The 26628-nt window shown below is 49.4% G+C and overlaps 1 protein-coding gene across 1 annotated transcript; it reads left to right on the top strand.

Annotated features, from left to right (window-relative positions):
• The first annotated feature begins 492 nt into the window (after window positions 1-492).
• On the top strand, window positions 493-26074 carry LOC144948034 (glutamate--cysteine ligase catalytic subunit-like). Its single transcript, XM_078877462.1, has 16 exons — window positions 493-896; window positions 7458-7570; window positions 9182-9364; window positions 9759-9869; window positions 10691-10749; window positions 10885-11021; window positions 11634-11708; window positions 11834-11950; window positions 19254-19392; window positions 20435-20550; window positions 21167-21259; window positions 21560-21664; window positions 23356-23437; window positions 24084-24169; window positions 25141-25261; window positions 25751-26074. Exons 1-16 carry the CDS (start codon window positions 750-752, stop codon window positions 25945-25947), a joined length of 1881 nt encoding a protein of 626 aa, XP_078733588.1. The 5' UTR covers window positions 493-749; the 3' UTR covers window positions 25948-26074.
• Window positions 26075-26628: the final 554 nt, after the last annotated feature.

The raw sequence follows: 26628 nt of genomic DNA on the forward strand, positions 1-26628 counted from the left end.
TGCCCACTTGGCAATCAGCTTATTATCTCGTTAGGATCTACGTCTTCGAGTTCATTAACGCTTTTTTTATCTTCCAATACGAGTGTGTGAGAAGTAGCTTTTAATGCCGCTCTGATTAACCTCAGTGCCTCTTGTTCTAATGTGTTCACGCGCATGTTTTGATACTTGTTTTATATGTTACTCAAGCGTGGCTGTTCCACACTCACCTCTTTACCTCAAATCACTCTCTGCTCTCACCTTGTCAGCTCATCATACTTACTTACGTCACCTCACCACACTACCTTACCCTCACCCTCACCCTCACCTCGTCACACTCTCTCACGTCGTCTCAATTCCGCAAGTCATCTTTAACCTCAACAATGTCTCTCTGAACCTCATCGCCTCCCCTCACCTGCACTCTCACCCGCTCATCACTCACCTCATCTCGCCATCGCCCCCCTCACTTCCTCCACCAAACCTCGTCGCTCACCTCATCGTCTCTCCCTAGCCCCAGTCATCTCCCTGATTTTGTTACTCCCCTCATCTCCCCTCCACCTCATCAACTCGTCGCTCACCTCGTCATTCACCTCGTCTCTCTGTAGCCCCGTCATCATTCTCATCTCGTCGCCCCGTAACTCCCCTCACTCCCTCCACCTCGTCTCCCCCTAGACCCCGTCACCTCCCTCATTTCCTCCCTTCGTCACCCGCTCCCCCTCACTCCCTTCACCTCGTCCCCACCCCAACCTCGTCGCTTCACCTCGTCACCGAGGATGGCGCCGCAAATGAGAGGGACGACGCTGCGCTGGAGCGACACGAAGCTGCGCGCGGGGTTCGTGCGCGCACGTGGCCTCCAGCAGCTCGTGCGGGGCCTCACGCAGTGGGGCCACGGGGACCACCCACTCCTCTGGGGGGATGAGGTAAGATCGACGAGGTGATGAGTGAGGCGAGGAGGTGATGAGTGAGGCGACGAGGTGATGAGTGAGGCGACGAGGTGAGAGAGACCAGTTGATGAGTGAGGCAATGAGGTGATGAGTGAGGCGATGAGGTGATGAGTGAGGCGACAAGGTGATGAGTGTGGCGACGAGGTGATGAGTGAGGTGACGAGGTGATGAGTGAGGCGACGAGGTGATGAATGAGGCGTCGAGGTGATGAGTGAGGCGACAAGGTGATGAGTGTGACGACGAGTTGAGAGACCAGGTGATGAGTGAGGCGACAAGATGATGAGTGAGGCGACGAGATGAGGAGTGAGGCGACGAGGTGATGAGTGAGCGGAGGAGGTGATAAGTAAGGCGACTAGGTGAGAGAGACAACGCGAGAACGACGATGTGAAGAGTGAGGGAACGAGGTGATGAGTGAGGGGACAAGGTGAGAGAGACCAGGTGATGAGTGAGGGGACGAGGTGAGAGAGACAATGCGAGAATGACGATGTGAAGAGTCAGTGGACGAGGTGAGATAGACGAAGTGACGAGAAAGTGAGTGAGCGCGGTAATGAGGTGACTGAGAAAAAAGTTAGAGGACGCGGTGATGAGATTATTTAGGGGACGAGATAAATGAGACGAGGTGATAAGACGAGGTTATAAGACAAGGTGAGAGGATGAGGTCAGTGTGAAGTGACGAAATGTGTATCTGAGGTGAGGTGGTGCGTTCCCTTTTGCCTCTATACCCATTCAGAAGCAGCAATTACAAGTACACGCCTGTGCCTCGAGCCCATTGCAGTGTGACTGTGTGCGTGACAGTCATTCTATGGCGGTTGCTCGCTCACAAAAACTTGCTCCTGCAGTATGTGAAGCCTGTACGGGGCATCTTTGTCTTTGGCGGTAGTTCGATCACGGAAACCAGTGACAATTGTCTGAACCGGTACCTGGGATTCCCCTAGGACGACTCGGCCTCAAATTAGTACCTGGCGCGATGTGTTAACATTGCCACGGGAAAGACAAATGCGGCCGGGTGTGGTGCTGGCCACCGACCCCCTCGTATGCCGTGACAGCCTTCGTAGGTGCTCGGCCAACCAAGGCTGGATTTTGGACCGGGCCAGTGGAGCCAGTGCCACGGGGCCTCGGACTGCCAGGGGGCTTCCAAGCCTCAGGCCATGCGCGGTGCGTGGCCCAAGACTTCCGAAGGAATTTGAACGTCAGGACCCTCAGTGCGCACAGCGCAAGCTGATCGCTAGGCCCCTGGGTGCTTATAGAGTAAGCTAACCACTAGGGCCCCCCAGACCCCTCAGCGCTTACAATGTGAGGGCCCCCAGACCCCTTGGTGTTTAAAATGTAAGCTGACCACTAGGGCACCTGGGCCCCCACCAGCGCTTACAGTGTGAGGGCCCCCAGGCCTCTCCGTGCCTAAAACAGGAGGTCACCAATAGGGCCCCGGGGCCCCACAGCAATACTAATGTTTGGCCCCTCGGTTCTTAAAGCGTGTGCTGACCACTAAGCCCCTCGGGCCCCTTGGTGCTGACAGTGTGAGTTGACCACTAGGGCTCCCAGGCCCCTCGGTGCATACATCAAGCGAAACACCTGGGCCCCTTGGTACATACAGTGCATGTTCTTGGTTCTTTCGGTAAAGTCACGTAAAAGGGAAGTAATAAAATAATTAAAATATAATAAAATAATTCTCACGACGTTTCGGCCACAACGCAAGCAGCCGTCCTCAGGTGAAGACCAGGTCTGTCGGGGAGACAGCGTCTGAATGAAACACCACCACGCTTGGAGCGTCTATTTAAGCTGGGTTGGAAGGGGGGAAGTGCGCCTTGACAAAATAATTTGCAGCATATCATGAGGAATTTAGCATATTTATGGGAAATGCAGGAATGTGATTAGTACTACTTGTGAAATGCTTAGGAGGTGGGCGGGGGGTTTTCAAAGTCATATTATGCCCGTGCATTTTGCAGGATTAGCAGCATCAAAGGGAGGGGATAGGGGTAGTATTAATAATAAATGGAAGGAATGTTAATAGTATGTAGCTGCAGTAACTAAACAACCACGTAAAAAACTAAAGTATAAACTACATAGTATCATCAGTATACTAAATATGCTCTCAATAAGCTGAGCTACTAACAGTAAGTAATACATTACAATTCTATGTCGCAAAAAATATAATATGCTTCCAGCTAAACTTTTTTCCCTTACATCACACGGGTCTATCCCGTACTATATGCTGCCATAGATAAACCCAACATTAAATTACATACTGTATTACTATACACCTTAGAATAATACATAGTGTAATATTACACTATGTATTATTCTGTCCACCCTACTGTATATCACACTGCTGTATATTCACTATACAATTACGATACTATATATTGCCTTATACATTGTATTAAACATGACAATTTTATACTATTTATTATTATACAATCTGCTATACACTATACCATTGACCGTCGAGTGAAAGATACTAAGAGGAAGCAACGAAATATGTCAATGGAAGAGTGGTAGTAGGAGACTTGCAGCGGAGCAAAGAATCCATTCCCTGCGGTCTCCTATTACCACTCTTCCATTGACATATTTCGTTTGCTTTCTCTTAGTATCTTTCAATCGACGCAGCGGGGCCACGGGGACCACCCGCTCCTCTGGGGTGATGAGGTAAGATCGACGAGGTGATGAGTGAGGCGAGGAGGTGATGAGTGAGGCGACGAGGTGAGAGAGACCAGGTGATGAGTGAGGCAATGAGGTGATGAGTGAGGCGACGAGGTGATGAGTGAGGCGACGAGGTGAGAGAGACCAGGTGATGAGTGAGGCAATGAAGTGATGAGTGTGGCGACGAGGTGATGAGTGAGGCGACGAGGTGATGAGTGTGGCGACGAGGTGATGAGTGAGGCGACGAGGTGATGAGTGAGGCGAGGAGGTGATGAACGAGGCGTCGAGGTGATGAGTGTGGCGACGAGGTGATGAGTGAGGCGACGAGGTGATGAGTGACGCGACGAGGTGATGAGTGAGGCGACGAGATGAGGAGTGAGGCGACGAGGTGATGAGTGAGCGGAGGAGGTGATAAGTAAGGCGACGAGGTGAGAGAGACAACGCGAGAACGACGATGTGAAGAGTGAGGGAATGAGGTGATGAGTGAGGGGACAAGGTGAGAGAGACCAGGTGATGAGTGAGGGGACGAGGTGAGAGAGACAATGCGAGAACGAAGAGGTGAAGAGTCAGTGGACGAGGTGAGATAGACGAAGTGACGAGAAAGTGAGTGAGCGCGGTAATGAGGTGACTGAGAAAAAAGTTAGAGGACGCGGTGATGACATTATTTAGGGGACGAGATAAATGAGACGAGGTGATAAGACGAGGTTATAAGACAAGGTGAGAGGATGAGGTCAGTGTGAAGTGACGAAATGTGTATCTGAGGTGAGGTGGTGCGTTCCCTTTTGCCTCTATACCCATTCAGAAGCAGCAATTACAAGTACACGCCTGTTCCTCAAGCCCATTGCAGTGTGACTGTGTGCGTGACAGTCATTCTATGGCGGTTGCTCGCTCACAAAAACTTGCTCCTGCAGTATGTGAAGCCTGTACGGGGCATCTTTGTCTTTGGCGGTAGTTTGATCACGGAAACCAGTGACAATTGTCTGAAACGGTACCTGGGATTCCCCTAGGACGACTCGGCCTCAAATTAGTACCTGGCGCGATGTGTTAACATTGCCACGGGAAAGACAAATGCGGCCGGGTGTGGTGCTGGCCACCGACCCCCTCGTATGCCGTGACAGCCTTCGTAGGTGCTCGGCCAACCAAGGCTGGATTTTGGACCGGGCCAGTGGAGCCAGTGCCACGGGGCCTCGGACTGCCAGGGGGCCTCCAAGCCTCAGGCCATGCGCGGTGCGTGGCCCAAGACTTCCGAAGGAATTTGAACGTCAGGACCCTCAGTGCGCACAGCGCAAGCTGATCGCTAGGCCCCTGGGTGCTTATAGAGTAAGCTAACCACTAGGGCCCCCCAGACCCCTCAGCGCTTACAATGTGAGGGCCCCCAGACCCCTTGGTGTTTAAAATGTAAGCTGACCACTAGGGCACCTGGGCCCCCTCAGCGCTTACAGTGTGAGGGCCCCCAGGCCTCTCCGTGCCTAAAACAGGAGGTCACCAATAGGGCCCCGGGGCCCCACAGCAATACTGATGTTTGGCTCCTCGGTTTTTAAAGCCCCTTGGTGCTGACAGTGTGAGTTGACGACTAGGGCTCCCAGGCCCCTCGGTGCATACATCAAGCGAAACACCTGGGCCCCTTGGTACATACAGTGCATGTTCTTGGTTCTTTCGGTAAAGTCACGTAAAAGGGAAGTAATAAAATAATTAAAATAAAATATAATAAAATAATTCTCACGACGTTTCGGCCACAACGCAAGCAGCCGTCCTCAGGTGAAGACCAGGTCTGTCGGGGAGACAGCGTCTGAATGAAACACCACCACGCTTGGAGCGTCTATTTAAGCTGGGTTGGAAGGGGGGAAGTGCGCCTTGACAAAATAATTTGCAGCATATCATGAGGAATTTAGCATATTTATGGGAAATGCAGGAATGTGATTAGTACTACTTGTGAAATGCTTAGGAGGTGGGCGGGGGGTTTTCAAAGTCATATTATGCCCGTGCATTTTGCAGGATTAGCAGCATCAAAGGGAGGGGATAGGGATAGTATTAATAAATGGAAGGAATGTTAATAGTATGTAGCTGCAGTAACTAAACAACCACGTAAAAAACTAAAGTATAAACTACATAGTATCATCAGTATACTAAATATGCTCTCAATAAGCTGAGCTACTAACAGTAAGTAATACATTACAATTCTATGTCGCAAAAAATATAATATGCTTCCAGCTAAACTTTTTTCCCTTACATCACACGGGTCTATCCCATACTATATGCTGCCATAGATAAACCCAACATTAAATTACATACTGTATTACTATACACCTTAGAATAATACATAGTGTAATATTACACTAGAATAATACATAGTGTAATATTACACTATGTATTATTCTGTCCACCCTACTGTATATCACACTGCAAAGAATCCATTCACTGCGGTCTCCTATTACCACTCTTCCATTGACATATTTCGTTTGCTTCCTCTTAGTATCTTTCACTCGACGGTCAATGGTATAGTGTATAACAGATTGTATAATAATAATAATAAATAGTATAAAATTGTAATGTTTATTACAATGTATAAGGCAATATATAGTATCGTAATTTTATAGTGAATATAGAGCAGTGTGATATACAGTAGGGTGGACAGAATAATACATAGTGTAATATTCCACTATGTATTATTCTAAGGTATAGGATGGTGTATAGTAATACAGTATGTAATTTAATGTTGGGTTCATCTATGGCAGCATATAGTACGGGATAGACCTGTGTGATGTAAGGGAAAAAAGTTTAGCTGGAAGCATATTCTATTTTTTGCGACATAGAATTGTTATGTATTACTTACTGTTAGTAGCTCAGCTTATTGAGAGTATATCTAGTATACTGATGATACTATGTAGTTTATACTTTAGTTTTTTACGTGGTTGTTTAGTTACTGCAGCTATATACTATTAACATTCTTAACATTCCTTCCCTTTATTAATGCTACCCCTATCCCCTCCCTTTGATGCTGCTAATCCTGCATAATGCACGGGCATAATATGACTTTGAAAACCCCCCGCCCACCTCCTACGCATTTCACAAGTAGTACTAATCACATTCCTGCATTTCCCATAAATATGCTAAATTCCTCTTGATATGCAAATTATTTTGTCAAGGCGCACTTCCCCCCTTCCAACCCAGCTTAAATAGACGCTCCAAGCGTGGTGGTGTTTCATTCAGACGCTGTCTCCCCGACAGACCTGGTCTTCACCTGAGGACGGCTGCTTGCGTTGTGGCCGAAATGTCGTGAGAATTATTTTATTATGTTTTATTTTTATTATCTTATTACTTCCCTTCTACGTGACCAAGAAGATGAATCCCTGCAGTCACGAAAGCTTTAAATCGAAAAAAATACAGTGCATGCTTAAAACGAGAGGCTCTCGTATCGTACAGTGCTTCTGTACAACTGAGACACTGGTTGGTACGCTACAATATGCTGTGACATGATACAATATTCACCAACAAGTCAGTTCATTCTGAAAACAATACAGTTTGGCGGGCACCATATTATGGCAAGCCATTCGTTATTTGACTTACCATAACTAGCTATCCCTTTATTTTAGCTAGCCGCCCATTTTCCCTAGCTAGCTGCCACACCGATAGGAAGGTGTGTGGGGGGAGGCCAATTCAACACGAAATAATAAGAATCAACAAAACGCAATCAAGTAACAAAGAAACTTGTCGTTTTACTTCTAGCGCCACAGTGTTACTGACGAATGTGTGTGTTGATATTTTCAGTCTGAAAGGGGAATCGGCTTGGCAATGATAACAATGCCGTGCCGCTGTTACCTCCCTCCACCTCTCTGTCACCCCCTCCTCTCTCCGTCATACCCTCCTCTCTGCATCTGCCCCCGTGTGAGCGCGCAGGTCGAGTACATGCTCGTCTCCTTCGATCACACGGCGCGCAGGGCCCGCGTCCTGTTCAACGCAGAGGAGCTGATCAACGACTTGAGAGCCATGGACGAGGAGGCCAACCCGGGGTGAGACCTCCTCACCCTCCCCTTCCTCCTGCCACATGCTCACAGCAGAGTGGCCGTGCCCCAACGGCTCAAAGCCGTTTTTCAAACCCAACACTTTGCGTAAATTGTGAGAATTCCTACTGCTCCCCCCACTCCCCACCTGGGGGAGGAGCAGGAGGAATGCACGCAGGCTTGAGACAAGCAGGACTAATGACACGTAAAGGTGGTGAGGGCGATTGGGGATGGCGAGCCGATCCGAGAGGAATACATTTTCCGATTCCATTTTCGTAAACTTTTGGAATTGATTAGATTTTTGGTACAAAATATCCAGCCTCACCCATGTCTTCCATATAATGGAATGGAAATAACACTGCTATGTTTTTTTTAAACGATTCATTTATATACATTTCCCTTTTTGTTATTCGTTATCATCTGAGGTATTGAATTGTCACTTGTTTCGACGGTGCATTCAAGGTGCAGTGAAATCGACAATGCCAGATGTGTGGCAACTGATTGGCTCACGAATGATGACATCACATTTACCATCACCTCTCAGACAATTCTGGCTCTCGTCTGATGATGCTGGGTGTAGTTACCTGCGAAACGTCGTACTCGTATTGTAAATGTTGTGGGTTTACTCTCCAACACACAATTGTGCTGAGCTACTAAGTAATTGGCATGTTTTGTTTACGTGACAAACCTTAATAATTGGGTGTTTCGGGTGGTGGCAGGTTTAACGACACATTTATATTTATGCGATCTAACCCAAAAAACTCTGTTCAACGGTTATTTCCTACACGGAGTATCCTGTTTAGCCATACCCAGCTAGTTTTTCAACGAAGTTCCGTTGTGCATCACCATGGAGCGAGCACAACAACGACAGAGTGATCCGCGGTATGGAGGAACGGGCGACGTCAGAACACTAAAACGTGACAATATTAACCAAACCAATAGGCACAGTGCACCAAAGACAAGGACGAGAGGAGATGCGCGCTAAGTTGTAAGCGAATGCGGTCGAGCGAATGCAACCATCACGGGAACGCAAGGTTCATGAGTGGGTTATGTGGTTCTCGCCTGCCGTCTCCTTCAAAGTGGACGCTAAAGGTCTCGTGACGTCATTTGCAGGTGTAGGCCCGTTGTGCACCAGCATCCAAGGGGGCGCTACGGTGGCGAGATGTTAACTACCTCGCTTGGTATGCAGGAGGTCGTGGGTTAGATCCCTACCTTGACTCCTGTTGTATATTTGGAGTTAGCATGTTATCCCCGTGGTGGCGTGGGTTCTTCTCCAGCTGCTCCTGTTTTTCCCTCCACATTTACTAACATGGTTATAGTGTATTTGGCTGCTCTATATGTCCACGTGATAAGCCACTTCTTTGAGCTATCATTTGTGGTTAGGTAAAATAAAAAAAAATAGTTTAACAGTTTGAATTTTGCCTATTTTGAAGAAAAAAATACCCGCAAAATTACATGCATTGGAATATACATATCAATCATCTCCACCCTACTATGACAATAAGGCAGGACTCCACTTAAAAAGAGTCATTTTGGCTCGGTGAGACTTCCTTGCGTGTACAAACAAGCAGGATGAAGCAACGCAATAATAATAATGGTAATATCTCTCCCATGCGGCAGGTACCCATCGCGGTGGCACCTGGAGTATGGCAGCTACATGCTGGAGGGGATCCCAGCGCAGCCGTACGGAAGCTCCATGGCCGAGCTGGCCAGCGTGGAGCCGAGCATGAGGCTGAGGCGGAGGGACATGCTGGCTCGGCTGCGCTCGAACGAGACGATATGCTCTCTCACCACCTTCCCCAGGTGAGTAGGACCGTCGTCGGCGTCGCTATCCTCTTAGTGGAAGAAGTAGGCACCTGCGTGCAAGCTGAGCCCCTTTGTATGTATGTGTAGTGTCGTAGGTCTCTTCTCCCTTGTTGAGGCTTGTGTGTGTGCGGGTGGCGTGCGGCGCACACACTCAGCCGGGCGACGAGGTAGTCGCAGGAGGCACTGTCCTTCCTTTATTACGTTCACGCCATCAACTCCGGCCCTCTTTCTTTCTCACGACCACGCTGCTGTACGACCCGGTCGCTGTGAAGATGTCGGTTCAAACAGGGAGAGGCAGCCTGCATGCGTGTATAGCTGGTTCGCTCGCATTCACGCGCGGGCGACCTCGCTCACCCGCTGGCTTGCCTGTGCATGGCTCCTGTTGATGCAGACTCGGCTGCCCAGGTTTCTCTGAGCCCGAATGTGTGCCCCAGCACCGAGACGGACAATCCGCGTCCCTGTTCTTTCCGGACGAGGCTATCACCTGCCACCCGCGCTTCAGGTGAGAGTGTGTGGCGAGTGATTGAGTGTGTGGAGTGAGGACATGAGTGAGTGCGTGAGATCTGGACAGTGTGGGGAGGGATAGAGTAGTAGCGGTCAGCGCGCTGCGCTACTGAACCCGGTGGCCCGAGTTAGAATCACACTCATGGTCAACAAGAGTGAAGATTATCTGAACCGGTCCTGGGCCTCCCCTAGGTCGACTCAGCCTCAAACGAGTACTTGGGAGTAAACTAAATACATTTATATTTTTTACTCTTTAGTTATTTCGGTGAAGTCTCGTACTTAGAAAAAATAATAGATCACGACGTTTCGATCGCCACACAACTGAAGACGGTTGCTTGTTTGGCGATCGAAACATCGTGATCTATCTTACCGAATAAACTAAAGAGTATGAATTACTGCGGTCACGAAAGCTTCAAATTAGGATATTTATTTTATTTTACCAGGTAAGGCTCACAGAGCTATGTAGCTCTTTTCCAGAAGCGACAAAGTGGCTCATTGTGTGGAAATGTATAGCAGTCAAATACTCTAAACACATGTTTCTAAATGTGGAGGGAAAAACCGGAGGACCCGGAGAAAAATCCACGCAATCACGGGGACAACATGCAATTCCAGATATACCGGCGGCAGCGTCGGGATCGAACTCACGACTTCTTGTATATCAGGCAAGGTAGTTAACATCTCGCCACCGTGGTTCCCTGGGATTAACGTCAGGGGGCAGGGAATGCTGATGCTGCGGGGAACCATTACGGAGGGCCGTTGCATTCATTTGAAATTAACAGGGACTTTGTCGGATTTTGATTTGTCGTCTTTTGCCCGCAGCGCGCTTACGAGGAACATCCGTGAGAGGCGAGGAGAGAAGGTCGTGGTGAACGTACCGAGTGGGTATCATTCAAACCAGCCGCCCCCCTCCCCCTTCTTTTCCCTTTCACCTGCAACATACAACAACAGGAGTATGTGCTGCGCTTCAAACCTCGCTTCCCCCCCCCCCCCTTATCTACCTACCCCCCCCCTAGTCTTCAGGGACAGAAACACTCCGTCCCCATTCATCGACCAAATCCCGCACGGTGACGAGGAGGCGGCCATCGCGGTTAAGGCTGACCACATTTACATGGACGCGACGGGATTCGGCTTGGGAAACTGCTGCCTGCAGGTAGAGTTAAGAAAAAAACGATTCAACTATTGTCAGGCATTTCACATCGGTGTACACAGTTGAAACTAAACAATTTTTTTCTTATTATGAGAAAAAAATCATGATAAGAAGGCCCACTAAGTTACGTAGCTTTTTTTCAGAAGCGATCTGGCTATCACAAATGATAGCTCGACGAAGTGGGCTTATTATCATTGTCGTGTGGAAATTTACAGCAGCAGCCAAATACTCTGAATGTGCGATTGTGATTCTAAATGTGGAGGGGAAAAACCGGAGGACCCAGAGAAGAAATCCACGCATCCACAGGGAGAACATGCAAACTCCAAATATACAGGCATCAAGGTCAGGATCGGACCCACGATTTCCTGTACACCAGGAAAAGTAGTTAACATCTCCTAGCCACTGTGGCGCCCCAGTTAGACAAGCCTACCCCCACGGGGCCCACTCATGTCCACCGCGGGTTTTGTGAAATCCCACAAACTGGCTTACGACACGAAAACGATTGAGAAACATTTGTTGCATGCACAGATTTCGTTCACTCTCGCGCACACAGAGAGACAGGCGAGAGAGAAAATGATCAATACGGCTTTGGAAGCTTTCTCTTTTGCGTCACAGGTTACACTGCAGGCCAGAAACATAGAAGAAGCACGACATATCTACGACCAGCTGGCTCCTCTGTGTCCCATCATGGTGAGTGAGTTTCAGTGAGTACAGCTGGCTGCTCTGTCCCATCATTGTGAGTGCCAGTGACTACAGCTGGCTCCCTCCATCATTGGCGAGTACCATCTGACTGTGTGCACTCGCCCTTCCTGCAGATGGCCCTTGGCGCCGCCGCCCCCTTCTACCGGGGGCTCGTGTCGGACGTTGACTGCCGTTGGAGCATCGCCTCCGCGGCAAACGACGACCGCACGCGACAGGAAAGAGGGCTCGAGGTGACGTTTAATCATCTTTTTTTTACCCCACCAAATGCGATTCCCCCCCCATTCTGATCGCTCTGTCTGTGTTCACGATGGAGATTCCGACACCCCCCATGAAAGCGGATATCACAGAACTACCGCTGAGATCCCTCGTTCAAAGTGCCATCTGATCCAGCGCTCTTTCACTTGTGCGTCGCACGGCAGTCACATCGATATTTTCATTTCATTTCATAGCCAAATTAAGTGCAGAACCAGTTCAACATTTTCTTTATAGTACTTTTCATTCAGGCAATGTGCAGACCCGACACATCACCTTGTGACGCACGTGTACACACACCGTCAGCATAAGCCAAGGGTTGAATTAAGGGGGAAGGGATGACGAGGGGAGAGAGGGATACATCCTGTGAACGTATTACAGGTGCTGTATGAGGGGGGACCATCTGGCTTCAAATTCCTGCAGAACCAAATGTAATGTTGTGGGGTTTTTTTGTGCAAGTCATTGGTGACCTGGCTAAAACCATTACCTCACTGCACTAGAAAGCACAGATTTAGTCACAGGCAGCTGAGACCTGGCTTCAAACCCAGAACCTCAGTGGTGCTGGCTCACTTCCAAGAATGTTTTATTTATTTTCATAATCGCTCAATGACTGAGCAAACCTTGGGGATTGGCAGTCGACTATAAAATATTTTAGGCAGCGATGGCGAGGTGCGGTCGCACCAACGGTGTTTGGTCGTGGTAACCTCTTGACCGTTGCAATGATTTTTCAGGCTGCACGACATCTATGAAGCCGTGTATTGCAATCAGGATTTAAGTTCTGTCACTGAATATCTTCCGGTTGTTGGCAGGTGACTGGAGTAGGTGGCTCGTAAAGTAGGAGCCAAGCCGTAGTGGTGAGAGATATACAGGATATTTATTTTATTTCTGGGTGCAATTGTGAACAATAGCAATATAAGACACTAGTGGTAAGAACCCGGCGTTGCCCAGGGGAAAATATATCTATATATACACAATCTCAAATCTGTCTGTCTGTTTGTCTGTCTGTCTGTGTGTGTGTCTGTCTGTCTGTGTGTCGCCGGACCATAAGCAGTTTCATTGGACGAAATGTGAGGGATTTGCGAGACACGATTGGTCCGTTTGGTTTTCCACGGCGGTTGCCCCTGGCAACGGGTAGCGACGTATTCGCTGCGGGGTGGACGCCATTTTTAATTCCCGTTAAAAATATGCGCACGCATTAACACGCGACTCTGAGGTAAATTTATCAAAGTTTCACGTCCTCTTCACTCCCCCCCACCCCAATGTGTGCAATTACTATTATAGGGTCGGTAGATAATAAAATTATAGCGATTAGACAGTATTATTGTAGCGCGGGGGGGGGGGGGTAACGGCCCCAGTACCCAACCTCAGCCGGGTGGGCAATTTATGCGAGGCCGGAGGCTCTGCACGGTACTAGGCCTCGACACCCCACCACACTATAGGCCGTACATATTACTGCACAGCGGCCGAGGAGATCGTGGCTGGGGGGGGGTGGGCAGGGGTAGCAGCCCATCTGTGTATATATGTAAGGTTATTAAAAAATATATTTTTCACCCGGGCAACGCAGGGTACTTCTGCTAGTATATATATATAAACTTCTCTTACAAACATAACATATACATTCACAAATACTAAAAAGTTTTATGTATGTAAAAAGTATTTGCGTATACATTTTACGTGATTAGGGGAATGCAAAATAAACTCATACTAAATAAGCAATGCAACTGTGAACGCAAATGATGGACCACATAATAAACCAGTGTGGTCTCCGTCTCTTCAATGGAGGAATAACAGGATAGCATGAGCTCTCTCTTGAAGCCTTTTTGCTGTAAGCAGACCTCAACATTGACATTTAGCTCCGCAAAAGTGGCATACGCAAGTATGCACTTCACAAAACAAAGATGGTATATAATTGGGAATAGGTAAATGAGGGAAATTGGGGAGACGGGAGGTAGGGCAAGTAATGACCAAGCGGTGCCGCAAACAATCGCTGGCAGCCAGATCGCCAACAGGACACTTGGCAGGCAAGGAGGCAGACAGGAGACTTGGGGATGGGGCGATGAGATGTGGGATGGCGAGGAAGCTGCGCTGCATGAGCGCCATCATGAACAGCCGCCGGCAGCCAGGCCGCCGAAATGGTGCCCGGCAGGCGCGGGTGCAGGCGGGAGACCCGGAAAGGAAGCGATGTGCATGCCGCACAGGGCGGCGAGATGTGGGCGCGGCTCAGCGAGCACTCGCCGATAGCCGAACTGCCCAACAGCAGGCGTGAGGTAAAGAAGCACACGTGATTTTTATTTTTATTTTACTTTTATTAATTTGAATTTTTTTTACCTACGTGACTTTACCGAAAAAACCTAAAAATAGGGCCTCTCAAAAATAATCAAACTGACACATTTTGCTGACCCCCACACCCCTATCAAAGAGCTTTTTTGTAAACAATGTCTCTGGTGTGGACCAATCAGTTTCAAAGACAATGCATAAATTAGCAGAGTATTGTTTTTTGTTTGCATTTGACTGCAAGTATTGTGGTTAATGTAAGCATGATTCCTTGCAAAAGGTGTCAGTTTTGTTGCAAGAAAAAAAGGGGAAAAACCCTATTAACATCATAGGATAGTTCACGTAGAATCTCTTGGGCAAGGACAAGCAGGTTGTCCCTGGAGGATGTTGGTAGTCCGATAGACTTGAGGTCTTTTCCACTAATGGAGTGAAGTTTGTCTTCAAGGAGGATGAGGGCCTGGTTAAAAATAACATCAGAAAAGTTAAATTCGATTCTAGATTTGAAGCTTTCGTGACTGCAAGGATTCATATTCTTAGGTTTTTTCGGTAAAGTCACGTAGATAAAAAAAATTAATAAAAGTAAAATAAAATAAAAATAAAATAAAAATCACGACGTTTCAGAGGCAACACAAGCTTCCGTCTTCAGGTGGAACTGTCACAGCACGCTTGCTGTATCAAGTAAATGAGAAATTCCAAGATATACTACCCGTATATATGCTGGTTGAGGGGGGGATGAGCCAGGACAGGCCACCTTTTTATTATTATGGTAAGGTTGGTGCGGCTTGAAACTACGGCTAGTCTACATAACAAAGGACTGAGCCTTTGTAATGTAGACTGGCTGAGAGGGGGCGGGTGCCAGAGTTGTTAGAGTGCAACTGCTGCTAATGGGGCCGAGCCTCTGCCATGTAGATGGTAAAAGCAAAAAAGCAGGTCAGGAAGAAACAGCCTCCTGCTATGTTGCTTGGTGGGTAAAACTTATAGCAGGAAACCAGCGTGTGAAATAAGAAGCTAAACATGATAAAACAAAACTGGCTGTCTATCAGTAAACTGTACAGTAACTCAAGAATAGTTGTCTGTCAAATAAGATGGTCCAAATATGTGTAGTTAAATATTTTTTGCATGGTTAATCACATTTTTCCAATGATTACTCAGTTTGTACCCATCATCACGGTTGAAATTATGTCTGTGTTTGTATATTTGTATGGCTTCGTGTACAAACCTTTGATGGTAGCCAGGAGGTTTGCAGAGCACCTTGGTCTCGGAAAAAGACAATTTCATGAGAGCCCACAGAGTTGTAGCAATGATCGGCAAAGGTCGAAGAATCAGTTCTACCGTGTTTCAGATCTGACTTGTGCTCGCGGACACGATCAGAGAAATGACGTTTCGTTTCTCCAATGTAGCAATCACCACAACTGCAACTCAGTTTGTATACTCCAGGGTACTGTAAGTCAGGAACGACATCCTTCACAGATGGAATCAGATCACGGATTTTATGCACTGTACTGAATCGGACTTGGATCTTATGTTTGTTTAGAATTTTGGAGATATTTTTGGTCACGCCTGCTATGTATGGCAAAGTGATAGTTTCATGTGGCTGTTTCTGTATGGTGGGAGAAACAGCTTGGCGGATGGTGCAGTCAGAGTATCCGTTCATCCTGAGGGCCCAATGTACATGTCTTAATTCACTGGCCAGGTGGTGTTGGTCAGAAATGCCATGAGCTCTGTGGTATAGCGTTTTGATGAGAGAATTATTTTGAGATGGGTGGTGGTGGGAAGCAGGTTTCAAGTAGGAATCTCGAGGTTGGGATTTTCTCGTTGATCTCTGTGGAGGATGTCCTCACTCATGCCTTCTTCGTATTTTTTACAGAGTTCCATGGGGTTAGATAGGCTGCAAACTTGAAGAATTATGCATAACAGCAATCTCAGTTGAGAAGCTTCTGTCATAGCTTTATCAAGATGCTGATCATCCTCGAGAATTCCACGAAGATTGCAAGCTTCCATGTATGTTTGACAGACAACTCCTTCCACTGTGTTTAGGTCTTGGAAAGATTTTGGCCCTTTGACAACATGGAGAAGCATTTGCAAAAATTAGCACTCCTGATTATTGGGATGAACTGTGTAGACTCTTCCTAAGGAATCAGATTAACCATCACCAGCACGTCACTTCCTTATATAGTAGGAGGGAACTAAAGGTAAGTGATACAGTAATTTTAGCTGTGACGGTCCCACCTGATGACGGAGACTTGTGTTGCCTCCGAAACGTCGTGATTTATTATTTTATTTTCATTATTACTTTTATTAACTTTTATTTTTATTTTTTACCTACGTGACTTTACCGGAAAAAAAACTAACAGTATGAAGCCAAGAATTCTCCAAACGGCCTCATTGCTGCTGATGTATCTGCCTTTGACAAAAAGGTGAACTTCATCCACACTTTTTTCCCTCTTTTTGTAAGGCAAACACAACTATAGCAGAACCTTTGTTAATGCATTTGCAAACATATTTGATAGCTTTCACAGAATTGCAGAATTCCACATTAATGTGGGCCTCAAATATATTGCACTGAAGAGGGCAGTCGGGAACGACTTACTGGTTGTCAACCTTCATTTCATAGTTAGTACCAGGTCTGAGCGTTGTTTGAAATCTACCATCTTCAGAGGTAGTGGGTAGTTTGTGATAAACTACCTCAGGGCGTCACGACCCTGCCTTACGCGAGTCCCAGGCACAGCTGGCCCAGCTGTCAGTACCTGGTAAGGGCCCCTGACTAGGTACTGACATTCTGCATCGCGTAGTCATGACCTAAAACGTCTAGCTTTACTCCAGAATGTTTGGCCACTTCCGACACCAGCTGTAGGGAGTTAAACTGAGTCACAGACATACTCTTTGGAGGCAACACATTTATTTATACCAACACAAAGGGGTAACTGCACCTTTACCAGGTAACAACCTATGGTGGTGGAACACCAGGCAAACTACACTAATTACACTGGGAGTAGCTCCAATGTACAGGACCCTAGCTTGGGTTCAGGTCCACGTGTTGGTGACTCTTCTTGGGCGTAGAATGTAGAACGTGGATTCTTTAGGATAACCACAGCAGCCGGTCCATCTAGGGAACCCGGCTTGTATCCTCTGTGGTGTGGCTGGCTCCGCCCTCAGCCACAACCACCTTAGAAAACCCTCGAGCAGGATCTCGGCCCTGAGACGTGACCACCCCTAGCCTCCACTTGGGGGCCCTTTGTAGACTTTACCGGTTACGTGTCTTTCGGGGTCAACCAGAGTGCCATGGCTCTGAGTAACCCCATTCCCATGACCGGCACTCTCACACCCTATCCTATAGGGGTCGGCACTGCACGCAGAGCGTGGTGCCATCCAGCACTCCCAGTCTGTGCTCACCGAGCCCCTTTAGGGCCGGTACTGCATCCACATACACGTGGTGCCAGCGATGTTAATACATCGCACGCCGTGCCTCTATAGGGCAGGCATTACACAGTGACATCCGCAATGTCACGATAATAGTGTAAAGGAGAGCCGACACAAGATTGCAGGGGTTTCGTCTTTTAATCCTTTTCTCCCATCCACACCTGTCCCCAGCTGTCCCAATCTCGTTCCCGCCAAAGGCCCCCTTTTCCCGCCCGTTCTCCCCTTATATCTACTCGATCACTCCTCCCACTAACCCTCCTATTGGTGGGAATCCTTCCCCTGACACCCCTACAATAGTACTAATTTCATAGAGTGTAGTGGTGAGGCATAGTCCCGTGCAGAGCCCCCCGGCCTCGCCTAGATTGTCCAGCCGGCCGAGGTCGCACTTTTGCAGGCTGGGGCTGGTCTGCTACCCCCCCCCCGCCCGCTTTACAGTAAGAGTATCTAAGGGCTATAATCGTAGCATCTACCGACCCTATAGTATTAAGTGCACATATTGGGGGGGGGGAGAAGACTACATTACACTTTGAATAATTTAACTCAGCGTTGTGTGTATTTTCTTTGCATTTTTTACGGGAGTAATAATTCCCCCCGTCGATCGCGTGTGTGAGTTGCTATGGGAACCACGGCTCAGCGTTTCGCTCATGCGCAGATGCATGCTCTGGCGTTGCCCTGTGCTTATAAAATTAATACATTGTTAATTGCACTACTTTAGACTTGACATATGTGAAATACGAAGAGCACTGGCTCACCACGGGGCTTATTGTGTGGTATCTGGGTACTTTTATGAAACATATACCCCACAGTTTGCGAGTTAAATCCGTCACAAGTTGTGTACACACACAAACATACAGACCCACAGACAGACAGACACAATTACTTATATAGGTAAGATTATTATATATAATCGGCATAATCATTGGTTCACTGCAGCTAAAACACTCAGTCCTACAAGGATGTGGTTAAGTTAGGAGATGTACCAAATGTGCTCGGCATTTGGAGGCCGAGAAGACCAGAATCAATGATTTAATGTTTTCGGATAGGTAGTTATATATCCGGACAGCAGAGTGAAGCAGAGCTTCTGTCCAGGGAGCAATGTTCTGGGAACCTGCGGGAGGCAAGGGCATTCCGGGAGCAGAAACATCTTCTGGATTGCCAACCCAGAGAGGCCCCCAGCTGAATTCAAGCCCTAATTTGGCTGTGCTCCCTGTTTCGCTCCTGTTAACTGATCACTGGACAGCGCTTGAGATGTCGTGACCGAACATTATGCGGACAAACGGTGCTCGTCTGTCATTCGAGTCAGCGACCTGCGATCGGGGGTGTCGCTGCTAAACACCGCGTCACAATTAACTCTGCAGGGGGAGTGTGTACGTGCTCGCGAAAATACGTGACTACAGTTTGAGAACATTTTGCTCTGAAGATTTGAAATAATAATAAATATAATAACGCGTTGTTCCCTCGGCACCGGGTTTATTGCCATTATTTTTACAGCCTTTGGTTGTCGTGGCCATGAGGCGACAGCATTGAGCTGGCACCGCTGAGAATCTTTACAATCAAAATGGCAATCCGTTCATCTCCCTTTTGCAGCCCCTGACAACGTCCAAATGGCGAATCCCCAAGTCGCGGTTTGACTCCATCGATAGCTTCCTGTCGCCCGGCGGAGCGCAGTTCAATGACCTGGAACTGCCCAAGGACGAGGACGTCCACCTGCAGCTCCTGGATGCAGGCACGGAATTTCTCCCTGCCACGATCACCTACCCTACCAGGCTCACCTCCACCACCATGCTCACCTCCCCCAACATTCTCACCTCCCCTGCTTTACGCACCTCCCCTGCCGTACTCGCCGCTCACCTCCTCTGCCATGGTCAACTCCCCCGTCGCGCTCACCTCCCACGCTGCACACACCTCCCACGCCGCGCTCACATCCCCCGCCACGCTCACCTGTCCCCTTCTTCACTCTCACCAACCGTTTATTGGGGTTATGGATTAATCGCGCATGCTGTGAAACACCGAAGATTTTTTGACTTGCCGTGCCGGTTCAACTATCAGCTGCTCCTCACTGGTCGCGGGCACGTGACTCGGTGCTGCGTGACCACAGGCATGCCGGCGAGGGAACCATGATACGTCATGTCGATTGTGATGGGGCTGAGTGCGCCTAACTGGCTGGTGTCCCTTGCAGGCCCCCGCTTCCCCACCCCGACAACCCATCCCCTCCAGCTCTCTACTCTTCGCTTTTTAAACTGGTTCAGGCCATAATAGAGGGGGGTTTTCTGGGTTAAATCGCGGAAATACAGCCAATTTGTAAGGTTTGTCACTTAAACAAAACGTACCAATTAGTTACTCGTTCAGCACACAGGCTGTGTGTTGGAGAGTAAACCCCACAACATCTTGTCACTGCAAAGTTGTTTTCTTCTTATTCGAGTGACATGCAACGTTTGTGTGCGTGAACTGTGTGTGCATGTGGAGAAGCAGTAGTGTAGCAGTTAGTGTGCTGCTCTACGAAGCTGGCGACCAGTGATGATCATCTGAACTGGTCGTGAGCCTCCCCTAGGTCGACTCAGCCTCAAATAAGTACCCGGTGCAGTGTTTAAGCATCGCTCCTGGGGAAACAAAGAGGGTCGGACGTGGTGCTGGCCAAGCACTCCCCTTGTGTACCGTTCTAGCCGTCATCGGTGCTCTCTAACAGTGCTTGCTCCTAGCAGCCTCTGTTCAGGGCCACACGGCAGGGATCTTTGTCTTTTTGCATGAGCCGTGCCTGTGGCCAACAGGCATCGATCCGCTGCTCGCTCAGCACTTTGCTCACCTCTTCATCCGCGACCCCCTCGTGCTGTTCTGCGAGAAGATCTACGCCGACGACGATGAGAACGAGGCCTACCACTTTGAAGTGAGACATCCGCCAGTGCACTTTATGAATATTATTACGTCCGCTTGTTTACCCATAACGGCCTCGCCAGGTCCCAAAAATATTTTGCAGGAGGGTGCCGCCAATTTTTGTGGAAGGGGGGGGGGGGTGATATTGCTGCAGCTGCTTCTGTGTGCTGCTTATTTGAGAAATTTGTAAGTACATTTTCAGCATTGGAATGTTGTTTGGCCAATGCCGGTTGCATCGCGTGGTGTATTTTTTTTTGCCTGTAGGATGAAATCGGGGAATCCATAGGAGACCCGTAGAGAACAGGGGGGAAAACACACACAAAGCTTTCCACGCTGAAAGGTCCCCGAGTCGGGAATCTAACCCAGGTCTCTTCCTGCTGTGAGATACAAGTGTGTTACTACCGATCCGCCCTGCCGACCCCCGAATTCTTCACTGGTGGTGTCTGTGGCTACCAGTCGTGTGCCAGCCTAACCGGTGACCCAATAAAATATTCCGTGAGAAGTGAAAGCCTGACTGGAGTACACCCACGAGGGATCGGCGTGTGTCTTCCATGATCGTGGGCACTGACCGGAGTGCATGCCCCGTGTGCATGCGTGTGTGCGTCCGTCCGTGTGCGTGTGTGTTGCAGTGCATCCAGTCCACAAACTGGCAGACGTTGCGCTTCAAGCCTCCGCCGCCGAACACCAACATCGGGTGGCGCGTCGAGTTCCGGCCGATGGACGTAAGCCTCTCCGAGAGGGCGACGCGGATTATACGTTGAGGTGGAGTCATACCGAGATGCATTTGAGGCTTGGGAAAAGAGGTGATGATGGGAGGAGGGAATTTCAAAGTCGAGCAGTGCGTGGGTAGAAGCAGAAAGAGAAGCGTTCTGACCACGCAGTGTGGTGAGTAAGTTGGTGAATAAGTGAGTGGGTGAGTGAGTTGGCGATTGAGTGCGTGGGCTGTGACATGCAATCGTGGTGGTTGAGCACAGTGCGGGTCAGATAAAGCAACCAGACCGAGTCCCCAATGTGTGGTGCAGGTGCAGCTCACGGACTTCGAGAACGCGGCGTACGTGGTGTTCGTGGTGCTGCTCACGCGCGTCATCCTCTCCTATGGCCTCAACTTCCTCGTGCCGCTCTCCAAGGTAAGGAGCCGCGTCTCACCCCACTGACCGTGCGAGCGCTGCCGAAAGCCCATTCTGGTCAGATTGGAACCCGGCCGCTTGTATATAGGCTGGCGCAAGTGGTAGCTCTTGTGCCTCGGGTTCGATTTCCAACTTGGGCACGTGTGAGCGCTGCCGCGATGCTCGACCTGGTCGTATTGCAACGCTGTGAAAACAATAAGAGGAAAAGTGGGAATGGTGGAAACAGCCCGATGCTGCAGCCCGACTTCCTAACCCAGTTCCACCCACTCTTTCTGGACAAGTGCCTGCGCTGCACCAAAATCTGACAACCCCAGATCCATGTTTTCAGCCATCTTCGGACCCACAGATAATCCAACTTTTCTATGAAAGACAATTATCCTCGATTGCGACGGATAGCCTATGATAATGGTAGAGCTTGTGTCTTCCCGACGCTGGTATCTTAATGAGTGGATTTAGTTCTGGATGGGTTTCCTCCGAGTTCTCTGGTTTTTGCAGTTAACGTTTGACCTTCTATAATGACCCCATAGTTTCGACCCATGTTAACATTGTGACTAACGGTACGTTTTCGTTACGCACACCGCTTCCCACACACATACACACACGTGCACCTTCGTGAAACTTCCAGTGCCGCTCGCGCTGCAAGGTTGCCATCTCCTGGCTCTGGCTAGGGTATGGCAGTGCAGCAAGTGGATTAATTGCCATCTGTATTCCATCTGCAACCCCCCCTCCCATTCACACACAGTGGGTTTTCTTCGAGTGCTCTGCTCTCCTCCCACGTGTACAAACACACGTTCATAGAGTTGGACTAAGCGTCCAAATACACTGACTCCTCTTACGAACGAGTTAGGTTCCATAGGCCTGTTCGTAAATCGATTTGTTCGTAAGTCCAACTTTACTCCCGTCGATTCCAAACCCGTTGTATGGCATGTACGCTAAACACAGGGAATGGCTTCAAAAGTTTAATAATCTCATGTAGCTGTGGATGCCACTGTTTTCTTCATGTTCTGCAGATGTAGATGCCACTGGTTCTGCAGATGTAGATGCCACTGGTTCTGCAGATTAACCTTATGGCACGACCCCTGGGATCCCATTAGCTCCCGGCTCTCGCATAAACTAAGTTGCGAGATAATGTTATGTCTGTTGAAGGTGAATGATATGGCAATCTATTCCTCTCGACGAGCTCCACACATTGCCATCTGTTTAAAAGTTTTGTTTCTTCTGCGCATTCGTCCTCGCTGCGCTTGGACGACATGAAAACAGAATAATCCGTGCCAGGTGGTTCGCGGCGTTTATGTGTGCGGTGGGACAGATTCGCCAATTTTTTTTTATTAATTACGTTTGAAATCCGTTTATTTGGGACCCCGGGGTCCCACCATAAGGCTCAGATGTAGATGCCACCAATGACATCAATTGCACGGCAGTTGAATTTACGACTGTTCGGTCCGTTCGTATCTTCAAAAATCCGTTTATACGTAGAGGAGTCCCTGTAGTGGGCCTCAGAGCTTGGGCAATTTTTAGCAACAGGCTCTGGTTCCGGTGCCCCTGAATCTTACGAAAACTGTGCAGCGCGTAACAAATGTGATTTTTTTACTTTGCTACTTTTTTATTGCTTCTCTCAAGCACCTTTGGTGCAAAAGGTTGCCGCCTGAATGTTTGGCACATCCCTGACCGTCAATTATCTTCTGCCACAGGTAGATCAGAACATCAGGAAGGCGCAGAAGAGGAAAGCTGTGCTGGAGGAGATGTTTTATTTCAGGAAGGATATTCAGGCAGGCAAGTCGAGCCATTACAAATCATACGTTGTCTTTTTCCACAACTTTACTCTGAGTGTGCTCTCGGTGTCGAGTCACGAGATGAAGAATCCATTCAGAAATCTCACATGGCAGTGACCCACCCCCATCCCCGTGTTAGACAATAGCCCACAGAAGTGAATATCCCGGAACTATTTTTGAGATCTCTTCTGCAAATGACCTCCGTGTCACATGGTAGGGGGCAGCACTCTCCAACTTGCCCCGGTGCCAACAGTAATGTTTGTTGCATTGCAGTCAAAGCAATATTTGAAGTCTCACATCTGGAATTTGGCGAAGTTAAGTGCAGAACCAAATTTTACGTCATGGATTTTGTAATTTTTGAGCAATCATTGTTGACCGGGCTGATACCATCTACTCACCACACTTGAGAACCCGGTTTCATCGCAGGCGGTTACTGAACTCCAAATTGGAACCCAGGGTCTCAGCGGTGCGGGCTCAGCCACTCTGACCTCCAAGCCAACGATCCGGACCTCCTCGCAACCCAAGCCTTCACCCCAGCCTGCCCTGCATGTGTGTGTGCATCACACGAGCGCTTAACCTCGCTCACGGTCGCTCGCCAACTCGCGTGATCGTCAAACTGCCATGCGGTTTATTTTCTTTGCGACCAGAGGTGGACGCTCCCCCAGCAGATGACACCGAGTCCGAGGACGAAGTGGGGATCCTCATGAGCATTGACACCATCATCAACGGCAAGGTGGGCAACCCGGCGGGGCAGGGCTCGCGGCCATCCTCGCAGTGTCAAGCCCTGCGGGCTCTTGCAGCGTCACGCTCACCCTTTGTCATCCACCGCCATGGTGGTCCAGAGCACCAAAACAATCGCTTGCTGTACGTCTCGCTGCCGCCATTTTGTGCGGTGGCGGAGTGGTCGGCGTGCTGCGGCTAAAGTCAGTTGGCGAGCGAAATCTGAAACAGTTCTGGAGACTCCGCCCCCCCCGTGCCCGTAAATAAAACCCATGCTAACGCATGTGATGAATGGTAAAAACCCCATGACTGTGTGGGGAGGCCATCATCCAAGCGGTGGATTGACAGTGGTAACTTATGATTAGAGCTCGTCTCCCAGTTATCACGTGAGCTGCCTTCAAGCGAGCAGCTCCACTCTAAGCAGTTACGTGCACTTCCCGTGCTGCAGACTGGCTCACCACTTTCCAGTCATGGATCCATCCCACATATCATCAGCCATGATCAATACAGTGCTGGATTCAGGCCTCCCCCAAGGCATTGCCATCTGTCGCCATCCTGTGATGCAACAAATCGACGCGACAATCCTGGTGAGAGTAACACTGATAATCTGAAGGCTGCAGCTGACACTGCCTGCCATGTCGTGGTGTGCTGTGCTGATGAGTGTGGTGTATACGGTGTACTATGGTGTGTGCGGTATGTGTGATGTGTGGGCTGTGTTCTGATGTGTTGTGTGTGCTGTGGTGTGCTGTGATGTGTGCAGTGTATGCTGTGGTGTTTACGGTGTGCTGTGATGTGTGCGGTGTGCTGTGATGTGTGCGATGTGTTTTATGGTGTGAGCGGTGTGCTGTGATGTGTGCGGTGTGCTGTGATGTGTGCGATGTGTGTTATGATGTGAGCGGTGTGCTGTGATGTGTGTGGTGTGCTGTGGTGTTTACGGTGTGCTGTGGTGTGTGCGGTGTGCTGTGGTGTGCCGTGCATGAACAGGTGGGGGTGTTCCAAGGCCTCATCCCCATAGTCAACAGCTTCCTGGAAGACATGGAGGTGGACGTGGAGACTCGGTGCACGATCTCCCACTACATGGAGCTCATCAGCAAGCGTGCGTCTGGTGAGTGCACTCCAGGGGATCATCACCCCTTCTCCAAGTGCGAGCGATGATGAGTCCTGACCTCGTGCAAGCCTCATCGTCGATGTGCAGTGGATGATGGCCGACAGACGAGACTGGTGTTGGAATGGCAGCCATAAGAGGGGAAGCAACCGAGGAGGTGATGACCGCAGATTGTTGATGGCCAGGAGCATAGAAGCGGGAGCGTTGTACTGTACAATTGATTTTGGGGACATTGCCCTCCGCAGCCGACGACGTAGCACCGCAGCAGCGTGTAACGCCTCGGCGTGCACGGTGGTCGCCCATCCAAGCGCTCTCCGGGCTCAGGAATCCTGATCGGGTTGCGTGGTGCGACGAGCTCGGGCGCCTACCGTGCGCGAGAGACTCCGCACACCGCTACGTGCATGGGAGCGGTGGTCGTCGTCGTCTCCTCCTCAACTGCCGTTGACGACGCTGCGGCGACCGCGTGCGCTTCTCGTTGGTTTCCCCTAGGGGAGCTAGGAACGACGGCCCAGCGGCTTCGCACCTTCGTGAGCGGCCACCCCGACTACGCACACGACAGCGTCATCTCGGAGCGCGTCAACTATGACCTGATGCTGCGCTGTGACGCCCTGTCGCGTTCGGGGCCCCACCGCCATGGCGCGGACCCCTTGCACGAGCTCAGCCACGGCGCTTGCCAGACCGGATAGCTCACCTCGCTCGCCACGCTCAGCGCACTTACCACGCCCACCAGGCTCGCGATGCTCACCACGCTCACCTCATTCGCCAATCTTACCTCGCTCACCGCACTGACCTCGGTCACCGCGCTCACCACACTCACCGCGCTCACCATGCTTATTGCACTCTCCTCACTCACCTTGCTCCCCGCACTCACCACGCTCACCTCGCTCGCCACAATCACCTTGCTCCCTGCATTCACATCGCTCCTTGTGCTCACCACACTCTGATAAACCCAAAGGCAAACGCCAGGTCACCCCCGTTACAGCAGGGACCCTGTGGCATGTGGGCAAAATGCGGGCCATGCTTCGTTTTTACAGTGGCTCGTCACTCCAGTTCACATCAATTCATTGTTTCACAGGGCCCTTCATGTCATATAATGTGATTAAAAAAACAAGACAAAGCTTTTGTAGAAGTTGTGGTGGTCTGTGGGTTTCAGGTGAGGTCAGCAGGGAACCGTGTGTGAATTGTCCACTGCAGCCTAACAAATGTAAAGGTGGACCGAAGTGACCGTGTGTGCAGATTTAATGTGTGCAGGCTTTCACGACCTGATGCGATTCAAAATAGTTTTTTGGTTAGATGGCTGCGAGTAAGATGTGTGTCGTTACACCCTCCTCCAATTCATGAAATCAAATGCTTGGAAACTAAGTATG

The sequence above is a fragment of the Lampetra fluviatilis genome, chromosome 48 (genome assembly GCF_964198595.1).
Source record: "Lampetra fluviatilis chromosome 48, kcLamFluv1.1, whole genome shotgun sequence".
In the NCBI taxonomy this organism is placed as follows: domain Eukaryota; kingdom Metazoa; phylum Chordata; class Hyperoartia; order Petromyzontiformes; family Petromyzontidae; genus Lampetra; species Lampetra fluviatilis.